The 20,110-nt window shown below is 44.2% G+C and overlaps 1 protein-coding gene across 5 annotated transcripts in view; it reads right to left on the bottom strand.

The window, feature by feature from the left end:
* Positions 1–219: 219 nt before the first annotated feature.
* The window catches only part of FLNB (filamin B), an 80,373-nt gene continuing 60,482 nt past the window's right edge, over positions 220–20,110 (bottom strand). The window contains exons 30-46 of one of the 5 annotated variants that reach the window (XM_085302316.1): positions 19,248–19,322; positions 18,417–18,519; positions 17,364–17,504; positions 15,597–15,725; positions 14,890–15,063; positions 14,582–14,740; positions 13,994–14,197; positions 13,177–13,329; positions 12,724–12,846; positions 10,897–11,163; positions 10,312–10,449; positions 10,101–10,216; positions 8,097–8,229; positions 6,833–7,009; positions 3,912–4,130; positions 2,707–2,925; positions 220–1,956 (exon numbers count right to left, since the gene is read on the bottom strand). In XM_085302316.1, coding sequence (XP_085158442.1) covers positions 1,769–1,956; positions 2,707–2,925; positions 3,912–4,130; positions 6,833–7,009; positions 8,097–8,229; positions 10,101–10,216; positions 10,312–10,449; positions 10,897–11,163; positions 12,724–12,846; positions 13,177–13,329; positions 13,994–14,197; positions 14,582–14,740; positions 14,890–15,063; positions 15,597–15,725; positions 17,364–17,504; positions 18,417–18,519; positions 19,248–19,322 — 2,718 coding nt within the window. In that variant the 3' untranslated portion in view covers positions 220–1,768. The remainder of the gene's footprint in view (positions 1,957–2,706; positions 2,926–3,911; positions 4,131–6,832; positions 7,010–8,096; positions 8,230–10,100; positions 10,217–10,311; positions 10,450–10,896; positions 11,164–12,723; positions 12,847–13,176; positions 13,330–13,993; positions 14,198–14,581; positions 14,741–14,889; positions 15,064–15,596; positions 15,726–17,363; positions 17,505–18,416; positions 18,520–19,247; positions 19,323–20,110) is intronic. The other 4 variants (XM_085302317.1, XM_085302318.1, XM_085302320.1 and 1 more) reach the window with 4 other exon arrangements.

A 20,110-nucleotide genomic window follows, 5' to 3' on the forward strand; every position in this document is an offset into this window, starting at 1 on the left:
AGCCATGCTTACGCTTTTTCACGATGTTTTATTATAGGAACCAAAATCATTGGATTAAAAACAAACGAAAAATCCCTTTGAATGGGACCGAGGTTCTGCCTAGGTTTCTAAAGGCGAGCTGCAAGCTCGCAGGCTGCCTGACGTTCAGGATGCCCAAAGCTGCTACGTGCTATAGGTTTAGTTTGAATTTTATTAGCTACATATGAAAAGAATCCAATGCTGTTTTTAACATGCACATTTTAATGAAGCAAACATTTCTATTTAATAAGTTATAAGATACAATTTTACAATCTTGCATTTTATTCCAGTTTATTTTGCTTTTAATTCCTAGTTTACAATGTAGCGAGCATTTCACATTAAGGCACAAAACAGCACAGTAAAAAAAAAAAAAAAAAAAAAAAAAAAAGAAGAAGAAGAAGAAACCCACCAACCTTTCTATATTTCCCCAATCAGCTGTGCTCACRGGCAGTGCATCAACACAACTACAGAACTGCAAGCGTGAACTTCTCCATAGGGGCAGACAGCAAAGTTTCAACAAGTTTTCAATAAATCCTAGTTTCTCCTAATCAGCGTTAAAGCTCACCTGGAGGGTTTTACTAAAGCCCCAGCAGCTGACAGCAATTCCGATGCGCGCTTGGAGCGTAGTATTGAGCAATTCGGGACAAACCCGAGAGCCAGGACGGAAGTTTTCGCTCCCGAGCCCTCCGCAGGGACCCCCTGCGCAGCGCGGGGGGCTTCCAGGAGGGCCACGAGCAGCCCCGCTCAGGCCCCCGGGCGCGGAGACGCCAGAAGGACTTGCACCACGCAGGGCGTCACTGGTACTCCCGGGAGGTGCGCACGCGCCCGGGAAGCCRCGGACCGTCCCGCGCAGCAAACCGCCGCGCTCGGACCCGCACGGGCTCCCTGTCCGCCGGGCCAGCGCTGCGGCTTCCCCAAACCCAACCACACTGGGGTCCGTCTTAAAAAGGAAACGAATCACGAGGAGTCTGGGGAGTTACACGTCGGGCCAGAGTTACACAAGCTTCACCGGTATCCCGAGCTAATTAAAAACCACGTTACTAGCATCCACGGCCAAAAAGCTCCCTGTATAGATTTACAAAGCGTTAACGCAGAAAGGCTGAACGCTACCAGGGAGTAGTTCTCAGTCTGCTTTTGGTCCGCTATAAAAGACAACCTTTCCCTAAATGTAAACCATTAGCAAAGCATTTTCAAAAATGTTTTAAATTTGAGTGGTAAAGCCACTTTTAGTAGCTTTTTATAATGTTAAGCATTAAAATTGATCAAGTATACAAAGGCACCTATTATAGTACCAGTTTTACCTCATTTCTTTACAGAAAAGAATTTGAACTGGGGACAGCCCAAGTCATGTTCCATAACTAAAATCTAAAGTCTCCAGTCAAATAAAATCAGTAGTTAAGATACCCAATTACAAAGACAAATTCCAGTTTTCAATTAACCTCTAAAGTCTTTAACATCCGCAAGGGAAATTAGTGTCTAGTTATCCACATGATTCTCCAAACATTGACAGTGACCCAGACAGTACTGCAAAGGTATAATTTTGAAGAGGATATTAAATAGATTTACATTACATTGATAATTAGGATAGAAGTGAAATGCTTGTAAAAAATAAAGTTACAGAACTTACTTCTGAACGTATTGAAATGTGAGCCATGTGTATCTAGATACTGCATTTTGCAACAGGACCGCACCCGGTACAACTCTAAGTCTGAATTGCAAACGCAAAGGTTGACGCTGACGCTAGACGGGTTTAAGGAACCGTGACGTGAAAGGGACTGCCAGGGATGTGCTCGTCGCCCCACTTCACCGCCAGAACGTAGTCGCCCTTCTCCTTGACGACATACGTTACGTTGTACTGATGGTTTCCCAAATGCTTCACAGATACTTCTTCRCACGGTATTGTGGGCCCGTGGACGCCAACTAGCAACATGTTTGAACCTATGGCACAATAAAAAAATCGTTAGTATTCGTAAGCTTAAGTAAACAGACATGACCGTACCGTAACAGTAGCTCTGTAGTACAAGGAATTTATTGTTGAATTTATTGATTTCACAGTGTACAGAGTGGAAGTCTGAGGTATGCTAAGCTAATTTGGTATAATTTTATTTTAAAAATATTCAACCTCACCGAGACAAGGCTTTATTTGTGCATTTTGCCAGACCTGACACGCAACCGCTATCTAATTACAGCGCAGGAGAGAGCAACACCGTGGAAGTGAGCGAGCACTGCCTTTCAGGGATTTCTTTAGAAGTTAGTGCTGCAGACGAGTGAATAATGCTGGCCTGTAATTCACCCACCACGAAGCTTGCAAATGATGATCATGCCATAACCCAGTTTTCTTTCAGCGCACCTGGCTCAGGTCAGTCATTCGGAGAGCGCCTGGCATCTTCACAGCCTCTACACTTGGACTGATCTGCTGAGCATCATGTAGCATTTACAGCTTTTCTTTAGAATCAGGTCAAAATCTCAATCTCTGAGTTTTAACTCTACAAAATGCCCATTTATAAAAGCTCAGGTATCAGAGTTTGAGAGCTCACATTGGTATCCAGCTGCCAGCTCAAAGTCATGCTCTTTCTCTTTTCTAATGCAAAATCTGTAATTAACTGAAAGCTGTTTTAGGGCAAAAAATGTCCAGCTAGACCACCACAGCCTGCAGCTGGTTTTGACAGGGAATCCCTATACCCATACCTGCTTTGCTGCAGTCCACAGAGAAGGTGTTCTTCTGACCCACAAAAGCCTTTGAGAGTCCCGCTCCTCTGGAAACCACCTTGCTAGCATCCGAGGTGGATTTTGGAATGGCACTATAGCACGTTTCAGTTGATGACCTTGTCACTGATTCTACCATGATTGAAGACGTTTCGTTTGCACTGCCTGGACTAACCAGTCGCTGTCCTGAAGGAAAGATTTCTGACATTCAGATTCACCCCATCAGAAAGGCATTTAATGAGGAAGCTTGGAAACCCCCCCCCCCCCAGTGATTAACATGCTGGTGGTCTGCATCCAGACTGCATTTTCAGTGACAGAAGCAATTTCCTACTTCTGTATTTGAGCTAACATCTTCCAGTGACTCTGGAAATAACCCCATCCCAGAACCCTTAAACACCAAGACACATTCAGTGGTTAAAGGACCACAGGAGCTTCAGGATTCATTAAGCAAAGCTGGCTGCTTAAAAAGAGTTAATTGGGCTCGAATCACCAAATGCCCAAGATGACTTGAGTTGGCAGAAAAGCAGATGCAATTTTGCAACATCCCTTTTGGAAAGCAGAGCATGTCCAAGCCCAAGGGCATGCGGTCCCTACAGCCCACTCCCAAGACCACCACCATGCCAGGGCTACCAGTACACCTTCCACTAGCTCAGGGGTAATATTAGAGATACTGTTAGTCTGAGCTTAATGACAGTATCTGAGAGAGAAAGAGCTTCCTAAGTGCAAAATCAATCTTTTTCACATTGCCTGAAAGTCGTCCAGACATTACTAGCCCCTTTGATTAGGTCACAACCATACCAAAAAAAGAGACAGAATCATGGACATCATTTGTACCAAAAGAGCCAACGTTTAGGGTTTGGGGAAAAGTGAGGAAGCAACCCATAATTCACCACTGTCACTGCAACATCCTAGAGCTAGTTCAAGATTTAGTATTTCCCCACGAAGCTGCTTTACAGCTATTCACTGAGTCAAGCCAGTGAGACTAAGGCGCCTGCAGACGTTTCTCAGCCCGTTTCGAGACACAATCCCTACTCTAGGATTTGGAGGGAGAGGGCATAAACATTTTGTCTCTCATGTTCTTGGGTACTGGGCGTCTAAGCCCAAATGCCACAGTTTCTCAGAGGGATGTATTTGCTGAATGAYACAAGCTGCTTCAGGCACACAGTAYATACTGGTTAGCTTTTTACCTGTAACCTTTGCCTTGAAGGGGCTGCCCACTATGTGGTTAGGTCCACCATATTTAACTCCAATTAAATAGTTTCCTGGAGCCATGGGTGTGTACATGACTTTGTAACCTTCTGGAGCTTCCTGGCAGTCCATTTTCACCTTTGATGGCCCTTCAATTGTAACAGAGAGGGTACCTGGACCAGCCTTGGTCGTGTTTATGAAAAACTCCGACTGTAACCCTAGAAAGACGTAGCACAGTAAGACACACTCTTCCTTAAACCCACTTGTTATAAAATAACTCTAAATTATTAAACAGGAACTCAGGATTCAATACAAGATTAGGTGACAATCCACCAAGTACTCGGTGCACAGATCTGCATTCATGGTGGGACAGCCGACCTTCACACCCAGCCTCCTGACGCAGGATCGGAGGGGGCCGGGAGGGCAGCCTAAGCTCCCCCGGTTACGTGCCCTGGCACTCGCTGCCATCAGAAGACTAGCTGGGAGAAAAAAAAAAGAACTGAACTCTCAAAATGGGAGTCTTTTCCCTGGGATTTGGAGCCTGCACTGGTACAGCCTTCTTCACTGCTAAGCTCCGGGAAGTTCAGAGCCTTCTCCCTGAATGGATCATAAATCACCAGTGAAGGGCCCACAAGAAAGCAGCTGACACAGATGGGGTAAAGCCTTTGGAGGAGCTCTTGGAGGACACGGGTGTCTGAACTGCTCTGAAACAGCACTCCAAGCAGTTTGAGGAAACAAAAGCTCGTTTAATTACAGCATCTGGTTAGCATAGCTGAATTATTGCTGCTAATGCCTAGCCAATGACACCGTGCCAGCAACACAAGAAAAATTTAAGTAAGGCTTTCAGTCCCCAAATAATTTACTGTCAAACCCTGGCTTCAAATACTTATCTTAGGGCTGTTGTATGAGAAACTGATGAGCAAGAATGAAGTGCTCAAGCTCAGTAAAAGGAAGCCAGTTACAGGAAAGTTCAATACAGCTGAGACTGAGGCATATATATAAAAYGCGGTGATAAACTACAAAGAAGTTTGTCTTTCCACACGACACACTGCTGTGTTGCAATGCTGGAAGAACCCAGATCTGACACAGGGTTGTACCGTCCGCAGGTTTCTCAGGACTAGATCTGACTGCAGCAGCCTGCCAGTAGCATGCAAGACGGAAAGACTGACCACAGAGTGCTTGGGGTATGCCCCCCTTCTCTCCCCTCTCCTCCCTACTACCGCTAGTAAACGGGTTATGCTAACATATCAGAACCTGCAGAAACGTTAATTTCCAAAACAGCAAGTTTCACAGACTGGCAATAARGCCGTCCTGCTCAGAAGCCACTGCTCTCGCCTCGGGCCGCAGCTGAAGGCTCGCGTTGTTAGCCTGCGCGTTCTCCCCTTCCCCGGTGGACGGGTTTCAGGTACCCAGCCACCAGCTACCGAAATCTCTACACTGGATCATTGTTCGAAAGTGCCGTCGGGGCTGTGCTCAGCAGCTCCCAGGGCACGGAGCTTTTAGCAGCGGCCAGCATTCAACAAGGCGGCACAGAGTAACKTTCCTGAAGTTAAACAGTCTATTTAGATTAAAAACAACCCCGAGCACCTTTATAGATGGAGAAAAATCCTCCCCCCGCTCCATTCCCTGATGCATCAGGGCCTAGTATTAATGAGAGCTTTTGTTTCCACCTATTAAAGCAGCACAAGCTATAATATCTTTATTCTAYATAGTATATCCACATTTTTCCAAACCCAGTTGGTTGGTTTCTCCAGAACAGCAGAAGCTTTGGCTGAATAGCTGCAGTATTTTTTTTTCCCAGGGAAAAGAGTGCAAAATAAAACCCACAAATGAAAGAAGTAGATAGGATAAAGGGAACTGGCTATCACTGTGCACATCAAAAGGGGGAAAAAAAATCATTTTTACTCTTCTGTTCCACAGCTTGTGTGGCCCATTTAAGCATAGAGTTAAAAAAATAAAAGTGCATATTCCTGTAATGCTTTTGTATTTTCTTACAAATGCCAAAATCATACAAATGAAAAAAAAATCTACATTCTTGAGATGAGAACTGTCAAATGGGAGAGCCAAAACAGTTAAATAGGTATCAGGCTTCCAAGAAGAGTCAGCATTTATGTAGCATCTGAAGCACATATAAAACAYTTCAAACAGGACACAGTCCACCATGTTCCCTAGATTTTTACACACTGCATTACATTTAACCTGCGATTTCTCAGAGGCTCCAGCACCACCAATGGAGCGGGTACCCTGCTATCGAGAGAATTAAGGGGGGGGACACAAGTCGGAGCGCAACACTGGCAGCATGGGCCACCACAGCCAACTCAGTAACTGCACTCGCTACACAGACGGAAAGCTTCTGAAAACCCTCTTCTCCTGTTACTGCTCATTACCAAGTTTGGTGAAAGACAGAAAAATAARACCTATTGATTAACTTTGTGCCCCCTCGGTATTTTACGAGTTCTGGAGCACGCACGCACTGCAGTCACTGACTCGCTCTCCAAAGGCTGCATAACTCTTCAGAAACCCTCCATCCTTTGCAGACTTCACGTGTGCGAGCTGCGCGCGTGGAACGGAGCCAAAGCATTTCCAGAGCTCCCGGGGACCACCTAAGTTGAGCTACGCTAATTGGCAGAGATTTGTAGCTGAGCTGCTAACCAGTTCACGTGAACTGGTGCTGCAGTTGCTGGTTTGCAGAGGTTTTAGTCCATCAAGGGTCAGCATAGCCTGAACACCTGCTAATTGCTGGTTATATGAATTCAGGAGCATGCGAGAAAGCAAAATTAGCCTCACCCAAGATGGCAGAGAACGTGTGTTAGTTTATCTGCGTCAGCAGGAGAGGTCATGTAAAAATACGCCTGGAGACAGCTTCTAGTTCTTTCAGAAAGCAAATAGCTTTGTACAAGAGCCCGAACGGAAGCGTTACCCGTGGTGCCGCTCTCGAGGCCGTGGCCGTAGGCGGTGACGAGCGCGGGATTGCCCGCCTGCCCAGGCTCGCCGACACGAACCTTGAAAGGGCTGCCCACCACGTGGCTGCCGTTAAACTTCACGTCGATTGAGTGAATGCCATTTTCATGGGGGATGAACCGAACAGCGTACTTATCTGAAAGAGAAAAGGGGCTTGGCTGATGTGGCGGGAACAGCATCAAAAAATCAAATTCAACGCTTGATTCTTTTTACAATCACCCAAGAAAGGCTTCCATAATTTTTGACGTATTTTGATCTCAGCTTAAGCAAACTCAGCTAGACAAGTTATTAAGCTCAAATTTAATTAGGAAAAATATTTATGACCGGAGGTGCCACGGATTCCATTTTGAACCTTGTCCTCTAAGAACTGATCTCAGTTGGCAGCTAATCTCCAGGTTGAGCTTTATGGTTATTTCCTCACATATGGACTAAAAGTGACAGTTTAATCACAGCCCAACCTGTTAGAGTAGAACTAACTGTGCACAGGACTTCYCTAAGAGAAGCAGCTGGTACAATGCAAGCCAAAACTCAAGTTGGCAGTGCTCCTCTGACACCATAGAAATTGCACCTTTATTTGAGAGTCACTTAGCAGTTTGCTGATATTTAACTTTTTTGTTGCATGTTAACCCAAAGGAGTGACTGACCTTCCCCAGCTGGGCAGTAGCTAGACTGGCACAGAACAAACAATAATTCATTCAGACTTCAACTTAAAACAGAAAGCTCATTCCTGAAGCAGGTGCTGACCTTTCTGTAACGTTTGTTTGTATTCAGTTGCCTTGACATTTCGTATGAAGCAGTAAGTGCAAGTTAAAAATAAACTACTAGCTAAAGATGGAAGCACAGYTTCAAATAGTGAGCTTCTTCACTGGCTAAATTCAACTGCCACATCATATTTCACCTTGCTTATTTATGAATAATATCACCGTACCCTCACTGGCAAGCCAAGACTTTATGCAAAAATCCTTTAGACTTCCCCCTTAAATGTCAGCATGTTATACAAGCCAGGGCTCAGTCACTTAATTAACTCTCTAGGAAAAACATGGAAATAAACCTGCTTGTCCAATTCTTCCTGAAGCTGTTGACAACGCTMTTTGCCAAGCAAGGTGCTTATTCCTTTCATACGCTCTTGGCAAGGCAAAGGGACTAAACCCACGGGCGACGTGGCAGTAAGCGTGTTCTGGAGGCCACCCCGTTTGCTGTTGGTAAGCGCACTGGTGTCTCACCTGGCTCCAGTTCAGACACATGGCACTCTTCGACAGCTCCGGAAGGGCTGTGGACTTTAGCATCAATCTTGCCCTTTGCCCCGTTCAGCCTTATAGCAAAGGATGCTGGCTGATTAACCTTTAATCCAGACTCCTGAGAATGCAACAGTCAGGTTACCAAATTTACACTTTCATTTCAGACAGCGCAAGGTTTGTGGCAGAGAAATAACCACTTCAACACAAGTATTTAGATTTCAACAAAAGAGGTAAAGCTGTGACTTGAATTAACTCTTAAATCAGCAACAGCTTAAACAGGTCTTTTGCTCTTACTAAGAGTGACAGATTTAAGAGTCACCGACACCCATGAGGCTGATTTTTTCCATAGCGAAAGAGTTTCTGGAAGCCGGATGATGCTCTGCCAAATTGGGCAAAGGCAGGTTTACAAGACTAGTCACCCGTTATCACCGAGGTTAGAGACCTCTGTATTCAGGCACTAGATTTAAAGGATGTTTAAGCTTTAGTTCCATTTTTAGCCTGTTCATTCATTCCAGATTCATTCAAGGGAAAAGCCTCTGATAATCCAGTTGTCTGAAAGAGTAATATGCATGCTTATATTTGCCACAAGAGGCTACATTTAGAACACCACCACAAGATGTCTTAAAATGAGAAAGTAATTTAAAGCTTGAAACCAGATGTCGCTGTGTTGTCGACCACCAGCATGGCGCGGTGCTGTTTGCTGAAGACAAGTCAGCTCAGCGTCCGTGCAGCAACAGGCATTGCAGCTAGAGCAGCTCACTCAGCCACTCGGCAGTAGTATTTTATGCTGAACATACTTTACCTGATTTCATTTGCAACTAAGTCCTGAAGAGGAAAATAAATGTAACTGAGTAGAACTGAGGTACAATATATAAAGCACATCCCTCACGCAGGTATAGTGGAGACTGATGCTGCACATCAAACTCCTTTACAGAATACTCAGCTTTATCTGCCTCTCCAGGTCTTAGCTGAAGCGAGTATTCCTGTCAAAGAGTCTTTAAATGAAACACAAGAGAAACATCAATACCACAGTGACTAATTAACGCCCTTGTAACTCCTTGCTTAGAGGACTCGGAGAAGATACTATCAGATCAGGCTGTCACGATTCATTTACACAGCCAAGGTAGAGGAGTCCTGAAGCCCTGGTAAAGTTAATCCAAGGCAGGYACACAGAGGGGACATAGCAGAAAAAAATGCTAATTGCATATCACTACTTAATTAGGACAGAGGCACAGTATACTTAGACATGGACTCTCAGTCTCACTTCCAAGTTTCTGGCTTTGGAGGTTAAGTCAGGCCTTTAATGTTACTCGTACTTTAATACAAGTAACCACAAAAAAAAAAATGGTAAGATTAATAGATGAGTCCAAACTAACTACAAAGCAGGAATTCACTCCTAGTGATTTGCTACTGTGTATGATTTATCTGAGCTGCAACTCTGTGGTTTTGTGACACCAGCCAGAGCAAATTTTTGCCCTGACTTCACTCTGGGGTCCTGTCTATCTGCCCACACAAATTCTCAAGCAAATCTGAAGTAATATCCCCACCAAGTTGGCCTACGCTATCTTGCCTGTGAGACTGCAGCTTTTAAGCCTACACACCAGCAGAGTAGCTCAGTCTGACAGCGTGATCACTACTTGTTCACACTACTGCGTGTGTTCTTGCTTGGCCTCCCCTAGCTAACCARGGGAAATCAAGCAAGCCTCAGAGCCTACACTGCTGCTCCAGTGCTATTTCTAGAGCCTCTTATTCTTAATTCCCAAACGTTACCACCTGGAATACCCTAATGTCTTCTGCCTTTGAATTCCAGCTAGCCAGAGCAGGCTTTAAGGAAAATAACCTCTCTCTGGCTGCAAGCTGAACTCGAGAACAGAGGCATCAACCAAGGCAATGTATCATTAACAAGAAAGGACAACTATTTTGGTCTCAGAGAACAAGGACGAAATCAGTCTGTGTGGTAAGTTATGAAGATGTTTCCTTGTGTCTCACCTGAAGGCTAGTGACAGTGAGCCTGCGAGCATCGTCTGACGGGGCGATGACAGGAACCAGGTAGGGGCTTTCTGGAATATGCTCATCATTGAACTTTATGGACACCTCATAGTTGCCTGGTGGGGGGAAAAAGAAAAAGCATTGAGTTTCCTTAATTTCCTTGGAAGTAACATTCCATGTTATTTCAGTACAGTTTGGTTTTGGTACACACCTGGCTCTTGAACTATGTATGATACACCACAAGATCCATCTTTATGGTCCTCAAAGGCAATTTCTGCTTTACTTGGGCCTTCTACAGCAATAGACAGTCCTCCAGCTCCAGCTTCTCTTGTCCATATACTGAACTCGGCTGTTGAAGCATTTGAGAGTGCACACAAGTTTAAGTTTGCTCTGGGTTTCAGTTACTTCCTAACAGAAGTGTAGCATTCCCTACAAAAGTGTTTGAAAAAATGGTACCTTGTACCACGATCCTGGGGTACAATGCATAGCAATTTCTCCAGGCAGTTTATATTAGCCGTGAATTACTGTATGGTACATCTTACAACTCCAAGTTTATTTTGTTAGAGCATTTAGTCTCCTAACTGCGTGTTTCCTGACTTCTCTGTGTGATGCAGCAATGTTTTTTCTTAAGTCTGTGTTTATCTACCAAGCACCACGCAGCCTGGAGTGACTCTAGGCGTTACGCGAAGCCCTTCTCAAAGGGGAGGCTTTTCCAACGGCCATCAGAAAACAAACCATCTGCACTGCAGATCTGTGTGCAGTGGGCATTTGAGTCAAACAAGACCAAAGGACTCACCTGGGACACCCGTCTCTCCACGCTCAAGCCCTGGGCCGCCAGCTCTTACTTTATGGGCTCCCCCCTCACCAAGTGGCCCCACGGTGAACTGGAAGGGGCTGCCTGGCACCGGCTGCCCTCTGTACTTGACATCCACAGTGTGGACCCCCATTTCTTGTGGTACAAAGCGGACACAATAGGTATTTTTGTCGGCTTCTACTATTTCCGCATCAGAGGTTCTTCCAGAGGGACTAGTTACTTGGGCTGTCATATCCCTGCAATCAATTTCTAACAAGAGAAAAAGCAAAGATTAGCAATCCCTAAAGCAAAGGATCCAAGTACAAGCAGTGCGGATCAATACGCCAACGGGAGCTTTAGCTTTCATCTGTGTTGGGCAGGAATCACAGATCTYAAGGCCTTATTTTACCTGTCACAAGGCCAATGTAAGCTGGCAGTGCTGCCCAACAGCTCCTCACCCTCCCTTCCTCACTGCCAGATGCCATCCCTAACCTCTTGCTGACAACATTTGCACAGCTTTTAAACATATTTCCTCTAGAAACACTGGASCACAGTAAAAGCCTATGTAGCAGGAAGCAGCTAAGGAAGGCCAAAACCATCTCTGGGTACCAGTGCCAACTTAAACCAATCGTGCAACTACAGCATTTGTCACTTATGTTTGGTTAYTCAGAGCAGTAGACTGCAGACAACATTTAATAGACATCATCAATAATAAAATGAAAGCACTGTTTGAAACTGCTTGTGCAAATAATGTATTTGTTCAAGACAATCTTGAGTCCCTGCACAATATAGTAGCTGTTAAGGTTGGTAAGAAAAGCTTTCTTTTGGGAGCATGTTGCTTCAGGGCAGCTGGGCCATTTCCACCTTATGAGAATTCAGATTTCCCTTATTTGCAGGAAGTCAGTACCTGAATGTTTGTTTATTTAGTCACTCTGGAACTGCTAAAGCATGGTTAACCACTCACAGAAGTGAATACGCTTACAGAAGTTTTGCTCAGAACTAAAAAAGAGCTTATGCTGGTCAATGCAGAGGCCACGCTTCATTCTCACAGCATGAGTGCTTAAGGTAGCTCTGGACCTTAAAAGACAGGCTCAGCTCCCAACAGATGATCCAGTCATAACAAAACACACTAGTTCTTTTGATTCAGCCTGCCTCTTCAACACCAAAGTGCTAGAAAATTGACACAGAGGTGGGGCAGTTTCTCCGGAGAGGTAACCTCCTGTATCAAATAGTTAAGATAATAATAATAGTAATAATAATTAAAAAATTGGGAATAGATGCAGAAGAGAGTGACAACGGGTCTGAGGGTTTTGCATTTAAAACAAGAGTTGAGCATAAATGATTATACAGTAAAGAYGACAGAACGGGCACGTAAGTGTTAGTTTGCATTCGGAGCCAGATGCCTCCTGMTGAACAGCAAGCCCAACCAGCTACACCTTACCAAGTGCTGAAGAGACAGATGAAAAGGCTGGATATGTGCAGCCACCTAAGACTGGCCTACATGATTCACATTTGCCAGGCAGCAACACAAACACTAACAGCCAAACTGATGACCTTAAAACCCTAAAGACAGGATGAGCTGTACAGCCCAGTCTCCAGCTTGTTTTACCCAGAACAGATTAAAGCCTTCCTGATGTTTATTTCTCCATATGTTGAGCATTGTCATGCTTATTTTTAGCAGTTTAAAGAGATTACACTATCAGTGTTTCTTTCCTAAACTGTCTTGATAAGAGGATGTCTTAACACTGAAGGTTCACACTTCCACTGCTTCAGGTGCACCCATACTATGCAAGGGCAAGAGAATGATTATGGGGAGGGGATGTTGCTTACCTGGAATTTTTAAGTTCAGGTCACATATGCTTCCAACTGTTGCAACAGAGGGAGCCCGTCTTGTTCGTGTAATACTCTCCTTAACTCTTCCTTCGCCACTTATCTTCACAGTAAATGGGCTGCCTGCAAGTAGCACAGTGAGTCATTCCTCTCCTCTAGTCATTACACACACACCACATCAAGGGGAGGATTGAAAGTTTCCTCTAATTTCTAGTAYACCACAGTGGAAGTTTTAGAGGCAATTTACTGTCAAGTCCAAGTGAAATGTGTCCATGTAACCTAAACAGCTTTGGATGCTTGCTTCCTTTRGAGGGTACTAGTTGGACCTTCCTGAATCTTTTGAGACTTGCAATTTGAGACAGATCGCAAAGGCCACCTGCAGTCCCACTGCACTGGCTAGCACAGGTGACTCTTGTTGTATGASACAGCAAGCTGTCAAATACTCCTGCTTACCTGGAATATGCTCATCTGCAAATTTAGTGGACACAATGTACACTCCAGGTACAGTCGGGAAATAGGACACTTTGCAAGTTCCATCTTCTAGATCTTCAGTTTGGATATCTACTTTGCTGGGTCCTTCAACCGCCAGTGAGATCCCACCATAACCTACAATACAGCTAAGTTAACATCAAATTTCCATAGTGGTATCACAGATTTGACATAAAACAGTCTAAACCCAAAGCAGTAGCTAGTCATCAGTTTTGTTTCAAACTGGGGACATAGGAGTTGCATGATGTCTTAAGTTTCTGTAGTCATATTAGATCATATTTAAGGCACAGGATACAYTCAGTTCCCCAAATACTCCAACCATATCCCCTTTACTTCATTAAGGCTAAGAAGTTACTTTCAAAGACTACAGTCAAGGCCCCACATCAAGCCAACAGGGAAGTATCTTCCTCATTTCTTTCTTGCCATACAAAATGATACTGGAATCAGCACTGTCAAATGAAAGACAAGCTTCTTTAGTGCTTCTAGGTTGGTCCCTGTCAGCTGTAAAGGAAAGCACTAACCAAGACAACATGAAGCATTTCAGAAGTCAGTGGCATTACCTAGTTCATATCTGAGAATAGTGACAGTCCCTGCCCAGTGCACATTTTGCATTACAAACTTTATAGCTTGTGACCTGGTGGATCCCACACTGAGGAAGAAAAGTAGCTGAGCAACACACACTGCCAAGAAAAGGACAGCAAGAACAGAGAGCAGCACTGGTCTCCCTGAGAGCGCAACTGCATCTCAAAGCATCTTACAGTCCCTTTGCAAGGGAACTAACCTGCCTGTCTCGTGTCAACAATAAAGTCGCACATCTCAAACGTTCGTCCTTCGATCAAGCCACGTCCAGAAACTCTTGCTCGCCTGGCATCTCCTATCTCAGACTGGACTACTATGATTGTTACAGGGCTGTTTGGTACATGGCTCCCATTTTTCTTGATGCTGACCAGATGTTCTCCTACTTCCCGTGGAATGAACGAGATACCTACAAAACAGAAATGCGGCAAACTTCTACATCTTTTTTTTATGCATGCTATATTTGATTAAAAAGCTTTTATCRCACCAAGAAATGCAATACTGAAAGAGCACTCTTTACATGTATTGAAGCGTTGTTCTCAAATGGGCCAGAACACCATTCTCATAGGYTGACAAGTCGCAGCTTGGCCTGTCACACACAAGCTACCACAACAGTTCAGTTTTCACGCCCTTCTTTGGTCTTTGACCAACTGTATCAAATATCAACAACCACTTGGTTTGACAACACTCCTCCAGGAAGGTGTAAAGAAATTGCAACTCATTTAACACAGCAAAGCAAACTGGAGCAGCAGCTGTTACACTCTTCTCTCAGATCAAGACTGTCAGAGCTTACCAATGTGGTTGTTGGGTAGCCTCTTCAGAAGACATGGCTCATCACGGCCTGATGGGGCTTTAATGCTAGCTGTTAGGAGACTAAGATCAGTCTCATTAATGTTCAGTAAAAAGTCAGCAGCAGAACCAAGCTTAACTTGGGACCGTCTTCTGCTATCATCTGTAGAAATAAAGAGAAAAGAGAAAATATTACAAGCTTAAGTATAGAACAAGCTGGAGGACTTCACRTTCCTGCCACAAACCAGGTCTCCTRCTCTATCAGAGGTGAAYATTCATTCTGAAGCAATCTCAGAAGTCCACACTTTATACCTGTGATCTTGGCTGTGAATGGACTGCCTGGGATATGCTTGTCGTTGTACTTGACTAGTATGCTGTATTCCCCAGGCAGCGTAGGCAGGTATGTGACTGTGCATGTTCCATCTTTGTTATCAATGCAGCTTATCTCTGCTTTTGAAGGTCCTTCAATAGCCAAATCCAGTCCACCTAGGACACATGAAGAACAGCACTTCTTTAAAACTTCAAGCACAGCAAAACCAAGGAGGTTTAAAGAGGAAAGAGGAAGTAAGATCTGTACCTGGCACTGCAAACACAGCTCAGATGTACATTTTCAAAGGACAGCAACAAAAAGGGTTTCAGTCCAATCCACAAAGGCTATTTAATCAATCCACAACACCATTTAATCTGCTAGGCTTACTTAAACATGATTCCAGATCCAGTTATCATCCACTGAATCTAAGCTGCCTTTGTTTTACCATTAACTAAAATCAATCTCTTATACTCTGTACTGCATCTGAATCTATTTTTCTCAGGAAGTAGTAGTAAAACTGTTCTTATTGCACAGAAGTTACAGCTTGACGAAATCCATTTGCCTGATATTTGCACAAGTCATTATTTGTATCCTCTCACATGCASAGTTTGGAGCATATCGCAAATTATGCTCCAAATTTTAAATGCTGAGGCATATCRTGCTTCTAAGCAGCTTTCAGTTTAGAGTAAGACAGGTTTAAAGGACTTACCTTCTCCCGCATCTTCTGTGACAATGGTAAAAGTTGCTGGTTTATTGGCAACCCCATAAATGAGGCCAGGCCCATAAGCAGACACACTTCCACTGTTTGGATAATTYACATAAAATTGCAGAGGGCTCTCTGAAGAAAAAAAAGAAAGAACTTTAAGGATGAGTGACCTGGACTACAAGAACAAAACACACTAAGCTCCTCTGACCAACAGGATCTTACACTTACTGAGATATATAGATCTTTGGTGCCATCATTATTTGAAGATACTTGATATCTGAACATACTTGAAGATATTTGAGGACATGTGATTCTTGATATTTAAAGATACTTGATTTCTGAAGGTATTTGAAAAATCTTACCACAACTTTAATGCAGGTTAAAAATTAATAAGCCCATTTTTCATTTCCAAAAGACTTTTTCGCATTTTGTTCTGAATTCAGACATGGCAATGTAAGACTTACTCAAATTACCACAGATGAAAGCTTAAATTATGTTGTAAAGGGTCTTATCTTTATATTTAGCACACTAAAAAAGAACATGGCTCAGAGAAGCAGTCTTTCAGGTCAGGTACAGATCYTGAGTTTTGCTAGTTCAGAATTAGGAACTAGCAAAGCATATCGCCTGGCTCACTGAACCCGAACAAGCACATTTGAAGGGTATCCAAAAACACATGGCAGCCTCAGATTAGTTTTGTTGGTGCACAGGAACAAAAACTACCATCACCAACGGCAACCCACAGTTTCAGAAAGGGTCCAGACGGCTCTAAAGACCAAAGCTAGACTTCACAGCTGAGACCGAAGCTGGTGCTTCGATTCACGGCAGCCTTCAAAAAGCAAACACTATGGCACATCATCCTGCTGTCCCAGGCGCAGGATGACGAGCCAGTGTACCAGTTTGATGCTTACAGAGGGGCTACACCTTCACGCAGCACTGAAGACACCGAAGTAGCACCATGTATCACATTACTCGAGCTACCTGTTTCAGTAGAAATTATCCCGTGTTTCTATACACACCAACAGAACCGGCAGCCTACTTCAGGCAGCGCTGAAGGCGTTTTGTCTCATGCCCACATCCCCTCCTACGCAGCTGCACCTTTTTGYACCTTGCCCCATGTAGTCAGCACGTTTTGATAACCAGGGGGTAGCCCGAGGTTCGAGGAAAGAGAGAGTTTCTGCTAGAGAGTTAAGGGAGCTGGTGACTTAAGGACAAGAGATGAGAAAAGGAATGAAAGGGAGTAGTTTGTTAAAAAGCAGCCAGGAAAAAAGTAAGATTACAGTACAGCGCGCATGTGTGGTTTATTTTGTTGCAATGAGATGGAAAAGAAAAACTATCGTATTTCAGCCATTTAGTCCTCCCCACAGATTGTAGCTTTTATGCCAATGCAGTTTTAAGGATAAACATATACTGTGACTCTTAGTTTTGCTGAGCACCAAGGCAGTAAGTTTCAACCTGAAAAAAATGGTAGTTTGAAAATTGTATGTTTCTTCTTCATAATAAAATGCCACAAAAGCTAGTTTCCAAAACCAAAATCCATTTTAAGCCTGGCTGGTACTATTAAACCGCACTGGAAGCTCACATGTGCCTACCCTTACTCCTTTGCTTTAGTTTCTCTCGGGACTGCTTGCAGATGAACTCTTGCTGAATAGTAAGTTCTATGCATTTTTGACTGCAGTGTGTACACTTAAGCTATAGAAATCTTAGCAGGGAAAGATGCATCAGCAGGACCTTCCACTCAGACTTTTACACCACCTGCTCTGTCCGACTCACCTGGGATGTGCTTTCCCATGTATTTTATGTGCATTTCATGCAGTCCAACTTCAGTGGGAGCATACCTCACTGTTACTGTGCCATCCTTGTTATCCACAATGTCTGGTGTATCAGTCTTTCCAGAAGGCATGTGTACCTCACCTACCRAAAGCAGTGAGCATTACAGTGAGCCTCACAGAAGGAGAAACTGCCTGATTCCCCTCTCCCACCCCACAAAGAATCRTCTAGCCATTTTAAACACATGCATTTTCAACTGTTAAATTACTTACCCACAGGCATGAGTAGGAGACCAATGGGAACACTAAACAGACGTGTTTGCTACTTGGGCTACATGAATACAGCGGAGTGATAGACATCYGGCAAACAGTCCTGTGACCTTGCAAATTCTACAGGCAGGGCTGCCTGCTTCGGGCACTCAAGTTTCAACCCCAAGAAACTTCTGTACCTCCTCGTAAGATGCTGCCTCTCGCAGCTCTTTGGAAAAGGGGAGATCGAGAGCTGCTTCAGCAGGGTCAGATCGGAGATTATGGGTGGGTTTGCYGAGCTAGAGGGCAGAGAAACCCCACACATGCAGGGACTCAGTGCAGCTGGGGAGATGGGAGAGGGGGTTAGTATTACCAGGGTGACACGCTCAGCTGCTGGACCTGTAGAAAAGGGGGCAGTTGTTTTGGAGAAGCTACCTGACGAGGATGCAAGATTAGGCTACTTTGCAGCATCTGCACAAAACAAATACAAAGCTAATCAAGGATGTACATAGCTGCTCCAGAGGGATAAAAGCAGCAAYAGGTCCTGCAGTGAAGCAGTTGATAACCAAGCACGTAGGACCAAGGCAGCACCAAGAATTTCCTCGTCGAACTCAAACCATCCCAGGGGTGTATCCTACTTACCCTTAGTGGATGCTACTTGATGTGTAATTAAATAACTAAGTTACTGGCATGATACAATTCTGCTCCACACGGTACAGTTTAGACTGTACACAGACTGTTAGTTGTAAATGCATAAACATGCTTACGAAAAGCAAAACCTCTGAGAGGAGATGCATACTTCAGATACCTGTTATTTCTCCTTTCCTGACAGCAAAAGGAATAACCATATCAAAGGGCCTGAATCCCATGCCGTTCATGTCTCCAACCGGGACATAAGCCTCTTCTGTGACCTAAAGGAAGCAAAAAGACCTGTCACTTTGTGAACGAAGGCAAATACAAAAAGCGGAGCAGAGACTGACTCCACTTTGAGTAAAAGCAGGACAGTGTGTGCAATGATTATTGCAGAGTCAATCAGCTACGGGACTGTGCCCAACTAGCTACCATCCAGTTAAGCCTCCCTATATAACAACACATTGCAGAGCAGAGCAAATCAAAAATGACGTGAAGGGAAGACATGCTGGAAAAAAGTTAAGAGATAAAAATGTAACACAAGAAAATGGAAGACAATGTAGYGCGCACAAGACCCAAAATGGCTCCATCTGAAAGGATTTAGTTGCTTAAGGCCTGGAAGAGAAAGTGATTTTGAATGTGGCAGAGTGATTGCGACACAAAATTGACAAAAAGAAACAAGTTTCACAACGCAGCTCTGGACTCAAGACATTGTGATATTTTACTGGGAAAACAAAGCAATGCAGTCAAGTTGCTTTTGCCAACACTAGACATTGCAGAAGTAGAAGCTGTAATGATCCTCTTCATGTTTAAGATGTTAGAGAGTTTATTTGGAGACTCCCTTCAAGCAGCAAAGAACAAACAGGTCTGAATCCCAAGAACATTTGATCAAATAGAAAAGAATGAATATAATGACCAGAAAGATTCAAGCAGTCCCCCAAAAGCAGGTTGTCATCTGCAGTGGAACATAYATGGCGGAGAACAACTGAAAAATGTAAAAATTGTGTACCCAAGGGCGGAATCCGGGGGGGCACGCGCCTAGTGGCTCCTGCGACAGCGCTGCAGCAGCATCTGCATCTACAGCCTGGTCAGTGGTAAAGGCAGGTTAGGTATTATTCCAGCACTGAAGTAATTCACACTTTTCAGAATACACAATGCATAACATGTTCCAACTTATGAACAGTGTTCCTCCCACCACGCTTCTCTCCCAACTCTCTCACCATCCGAGCTACCTCCAGCCAGGGGAGCTAGGTAACTGCATAACTGTACCCACGGACAACACCTCCTGGAGAAAAACCACCAGCAGCACACCGAGGAGACGCAGCCAGTATGTGCCACTTCAAGCTTAGCATGGAAAGCGGTGCCTGAGCACTGGTGGAATTGAATTTTAGAGCTGCTTTCTTATGGGACCACAGCAGTGCAGGAAGTGAAAAGTTTAAACCTAAGATGCAACTCCATAAACATTACATATTGCGGCGCATGAGCCAGCAGGTAAGGGAGCCCAGCAATCCAGGGCGCCTCTTCCAGGCTTATGCGCTTGGGTGAATAACTCAGCCCAAGCCTCATAATAGCTGTCGAGCTATTCTTCTGATTCATGGCTGGGATAGCGTTGTCAAGACACCGAATTTGTTTTCCCCCCCAGCACAGCTTCCCTTCCCACCACACATGCCAAGACGATGACTTGCAAATTCTCCTCTCCCCCACTTAAAGCAACAATAGACCTCCGGGCTGAAACCAACACAAGCAACCCCTGTTGGGGTTGAGCCATTCAGCGTCCTTGCACCAGTTTATGCCAATGCAAACCTCCATAACAAAATAACTGCCTGGAAACTTATGCAGAAACACTCCATTAAAAAAAAAAAAAAAAAAAAA

Source organism: Rhea americana, unplaced genomic scaffold (genome assembly GCF_003343005.1).
Source record: "Rhea americana isolate MKP2758 unplaced genomic scaffold, rheAme1 scaffold_19, whole genome shotgun sequence".
NCBI lineage: Eukaryota > Metazoa > Chordata > Aves > Rheiformes > Rheidae > Rhea > Rhea americana.